Below are 4136 nucleotides of genomic sequence, written 5' to 3' on the forward strand. Positions count from 1 at the left end.
TTATGTGAATTATGTTTGTTTGGTATCGGTTTATATGTTTGTTTCCTGTCCATTTTGATCGTTTGGGGATCTACATACTGCGTTGCATGAATTTGTATGGATATAGGGTCCCGGATATGAGATATGTGGCTGTGGAGGCGCGGGTTTAGGGACTGCCTGGTCATTGTTTACAGACGCGCCCGGGCACGTCCGCGGGCGTATAGGGTGCCGGATTTGGCAAGTCCAGCTGTGGATACTCTTAGGGCATCTCAAACACCGACCCTCAAACCGCCTGCAACACATCCGGATCATATGGTTCGAACGTGTTCTGCCATCCAACGCAGTCATGTATCAGTCTGCTCGGCCGCCCGAACGCATTTTTTCCTGCCCTGCAAACCAGAGACAAAGTGGGCAGAGGGAGGTTGCAGGCGTCCGGACAGCTGCCACGTCCGCTTGTGACTGCCCTGGCCCACCCAAAAATCCCACCCGTCTCTCTCGTGCTTTCCATTGAACACCCGGGCCGCTTGCCCCGTTGCATTCATGTCGACCCAGAGCATGCAGAGGCCAACATTGATGCCTGCGATTTGACCGAACGGGAGATCGGTGCTGACGGATGTGACTTCTCGGGTGTCGCCGCCAGGGCTCCACCGGCGCCGGAGTGGCAAGCAGCCGCCGGACAAGGCCGCCACGGCTCTCCGGCGCCCTTCCGCCGCCGGAGGGACGGCAACAACGACGACGACGATAGCACGGATGGTGACGGTCGTGCGGCAGAACAGGGTGGCCACGCGTACGAGGTGGCCGTCCGATATAGGGTTAACGATCGAAAAACCGTCCGTTTTATAAAAATCATATCCAAACTTTAATGAAATCCGCAGCGTTTACATGATTTTTCGTCCGGTTTAATTGAACAATGTTTGAAATTTATGTGATAGCGTTGGATGACCGGCTCTTGTATCCGTGTCCACGTACGGATGCGGGAGAGAATTTGCATGGCACGCTTGGAGTTGCTCTTATCCGTTCATTGAGTATACAACATGGCAGCGATCAAAAGTTGTACAATGAAGCCGTCTCACGTGCGCGCGCGCGCGCGGTCAGCATCACGAATCGACAAATGAAAATGAAAAGATTGACTGCTAAAAGAGACGAACTTCTGAGAAATCGGCAGATGATGTCATCGGCCCTTCATTTGGCTACACGTTACTGAAAACGTCGGGGGCAGGGTGTCCTCACTCCCCTTCCTGCGACCGGAAGAGAAGAAGACCCTGTCTTGTTTTCTTGAGGGTGTCGACACTATAACAACATGCCAACTTTTTCTTGACAGTGCACGCGACCACCGCCGAAACCGACGTTATGGTGGAGTTGCTATACTAGCTTAGCCGTTTAATTAATCACGCTCAGGCCTTGTGTGCACTATACAAGCACGGCTAACATTAGCTGGCGCACTTTGTTTGTGAAACAGATTACTGTCCTCCGATTATCATATACCGGTTGGTCCCAGAGTGTGTGTGAGCTGTCGGATTAACTCTAGATGGTTATGGTCAGTTGTTGCCCCGTCAAAAACAACACATCAAGATGCTCATAAGTAGCTGTAAATTTCATCAAAAAAGTAGTAAGATGAACCTAGAGCATGTGAGCTGTCTGATTAAGTCATGGTTATGGCAATGGTTAGTCGTTGTCCCGTGGAAAACAACACGCATAAAGAAGATCATAACTAGCTGTAGAATAAAATGTAAGTAAAGCATTAGAAACGCATTATTACTGGTGTAGTAGCTGTAGTTATATTCGGCCAAATGGAGGCATCAATTTGGCCGCGCGAGGTAGTAGCAAACGTCCAAACCGAACGATGAATGCCCTTCGCGTGCATCGAGGCGCGCTCAGCATAGTGAGCACATCTGGGAACCGCCGCTCAAGCTCCACCCAGGCTCAAATGGCGGCCCTCCTACACCTACAAGAACCCTCCCAGCAAAAAACGCGTGCGCCAGCCAACCTCTGCTGCACTCGCACACCACCGCCGAGTGAACTTTGATCTTTCATAGGTCCGCGTAGCCGATGGGCTCGCGCGCGCTCGCCGTGCTCTGCCTCGTGGCCGTCCTGCTCGTGCCCGCGCTCGCTGTGCCTGGAGGCGGCGACGACGGCTGCGAGGCGGAGTCGGCCGGGCGCGACAAGGCGCAGGCGCTGCGGCTCAAGATCATCGCCATCTTCTGCATCCTCGCGGGGAGCGCGATCGGGGCGGGCCTGCCGTCCCTGGGGCGCCGGTTCCCGGCGCTCCGGCCGGAGACGGACCTCTTCCTCGCCGTCAAGGCCTTCGCGGGCGGCGTCATCCTCGCCACGGGGATGGTGCACATCCTGCCCGCCGCCTTCGAGGCGCTGCGGTCCCCGTGCCTCGTGGGCGGGCCGTGGAAGCGCTTCCCGTTCGCCGGGCTGGTCGCCATGCTCGCCGCGGTCGCCACGCTCATCGTGGACACCGTCGCCACGGGGTACTTCCACCGGACGAACGCCAAGCGGGCCGCCGCCGTCACCGACGAGCCGGCGCATGACGACCCGGAATCCGCCCCCGACGGGCACGCGCACGGCATGTCGGTGCTCGCCGCCCCGCCCGACGGCGACGAGCTCGTGCGCCACCGCGTCATCTCTCAGGTCAGCACGATTCCTTCCTTCAATCATCAAAGATCAAACAGATAGAAACAAAACAGAGCGTTGCAATCGAGTCGGGTGTCGCATCGTATCTGATTGTCTGCTGGTGGTCCGTGGCTGCGAAGGTGCTGGAGCTGGGCGTGGTTGTCCACTCGCTCATCATCGGGATGTCGCTGGGTGCCTCCGACTTCCCGAGCACGGTGCGGCCGCTGGTGCCGGCGTTGACGTTCCACCAGCTCTTCGAGGGCATCGGCCTCGGAGGCTGCATCGTTCAGGTGCGCAGAGCACACCGTAGTTTCTTTCTCCACGTGTCCATCCGCTGAGACCGAAATGCCTGAAAATTTACCACTGAAAGTAACCGTGCTCTCTGTTTCACGGCAGGCCAAGTTCCGGCTCAAGTCCGTGGTGGCGATGGGTCTGCTCTTCTCGCTGACGACCCCGGCGGGGATCGGCGTCGGCATCGCGATATCCTCGGTGTACGACGAGAGCAGCCCGACGGCGCTGGTGGTGCAGGGGCTGCTGGAGGCGGCCGCGGCGGGGATCCTGGTGTACATGGCGCTGGTGGACATCCTGGCCGAGGACTTCAGCAAGCCCAGGGTGCAGAGCAGGGCGCGGCTGCAGCTCGCGCTCAACGTCTCGCTGCTGCTCGGGGCCGGCCTCATGTCCCTGCTCGCAGTCTGGGCCTGACCGCGCGTGGGAGATCACCTTCTGAACTCAACTGTTTAGGTGGCTGACCTTGGTAGGCAATCGATCAGTAGCCCTTTTGGTTAGGCTGGAGCTCAAAGTTTGGAGTACAGCAAGGGACCATGGAATACAAGGCTGCCGGGCTAGCACACACTGATTCAGATGCTGAACAGAGGAGCGGAGTCTCATCGCGTTCGTTGTTGCTTTGCGGATGAGCGGTCGTTAGCGAAGAGGAGAGTTTTTTCTTTTCTTTTTGAGAAAAAGCGAAATGCAGAGTTGTGAAAGATTCCCCTCGAATATAATCCAGTTGTCTGTAGGTGCTTTCAGCATAGGTGGAATGGAGTACGTGGTGCTTCCCCGCAAAAAATAAATGTGTATATTTATGCACTTCCTAAATTTTTAAAAATGACAATCATGCATGTAAAAAATTAAACGTGTGTAAAAAATGTTTCAGCTGTATAAAAAAAGTGAATGAAAAAAGTACAAAATGTTAATCATGTGTATGAGAAATGTTAACCTGTGTATGAAAAATGTCTTGTGACATTTAAAATATGTCTTGCGTTTAAAAAACATGTACGCAGCATTTAAAAAAATGTTTATACAATTTAGAAAGTGTCCATGTAATTAGAAAAAGTTTCGTACATTCAATAGAATGTACGCTATATTTTGAAAAATGTTCACGAGTTTCAAAAACGTGTTCATGACATTTTAAAAAACATCTTTGTACAATGTAAAAAAGGCATAGTTCAAAAACTAGTTTTTATCATTTAAAAAATGCTCCAGCGTGTATCTGAAAAATGTTTAACACATATTTGGAAAAATATTCAAACATGTTTATT

At 53.3% G+C, this 4136-nt stretch overlaps 1 protein-coding gene across 1 annotated transcript; it reads left to right on the top strand.

The window, feature by feature from the left end:
* Positions 1-1791: 1791 nt before the first annotated feature.
* Positions 1792-3626, top strand: LOC123182349 (zinc transporter 5). Its single transcript, XM_044594886.1, has 3 exons — positions 1792-2616; positions 2739-2888; positions 2995-3626. Exons 1-3 carry the CDS (start codon positions 2029-2031, stop codon positions 3298-3300), a joined length of 1044 nt encoding a protein of 347 aa, XP_044450821.1. The 5' UTR covers positions 1792-2028; the 3' UTR covers positions 3301-3626.
* The last annotated feature ends 510 nt before the right edge of the window (positions 3627-4136 follow it).

The sequence above is a fragment of the Triticum aestivum genome, chromosome 1D, assembly GCF_018294505.1.
Source record: "Triticum aestivum cultivar Chinese Spring chromosome 1D, IWGSC CS RefSeq v2.1, whole genome shotgun sequence".
Classification (NCBI taxonomy): Eukaryota; Viridiplantae; Streptophyta; class Magnoliopsida; order Poales; family Poaceae; genus Triticum; species Triticum aestivum.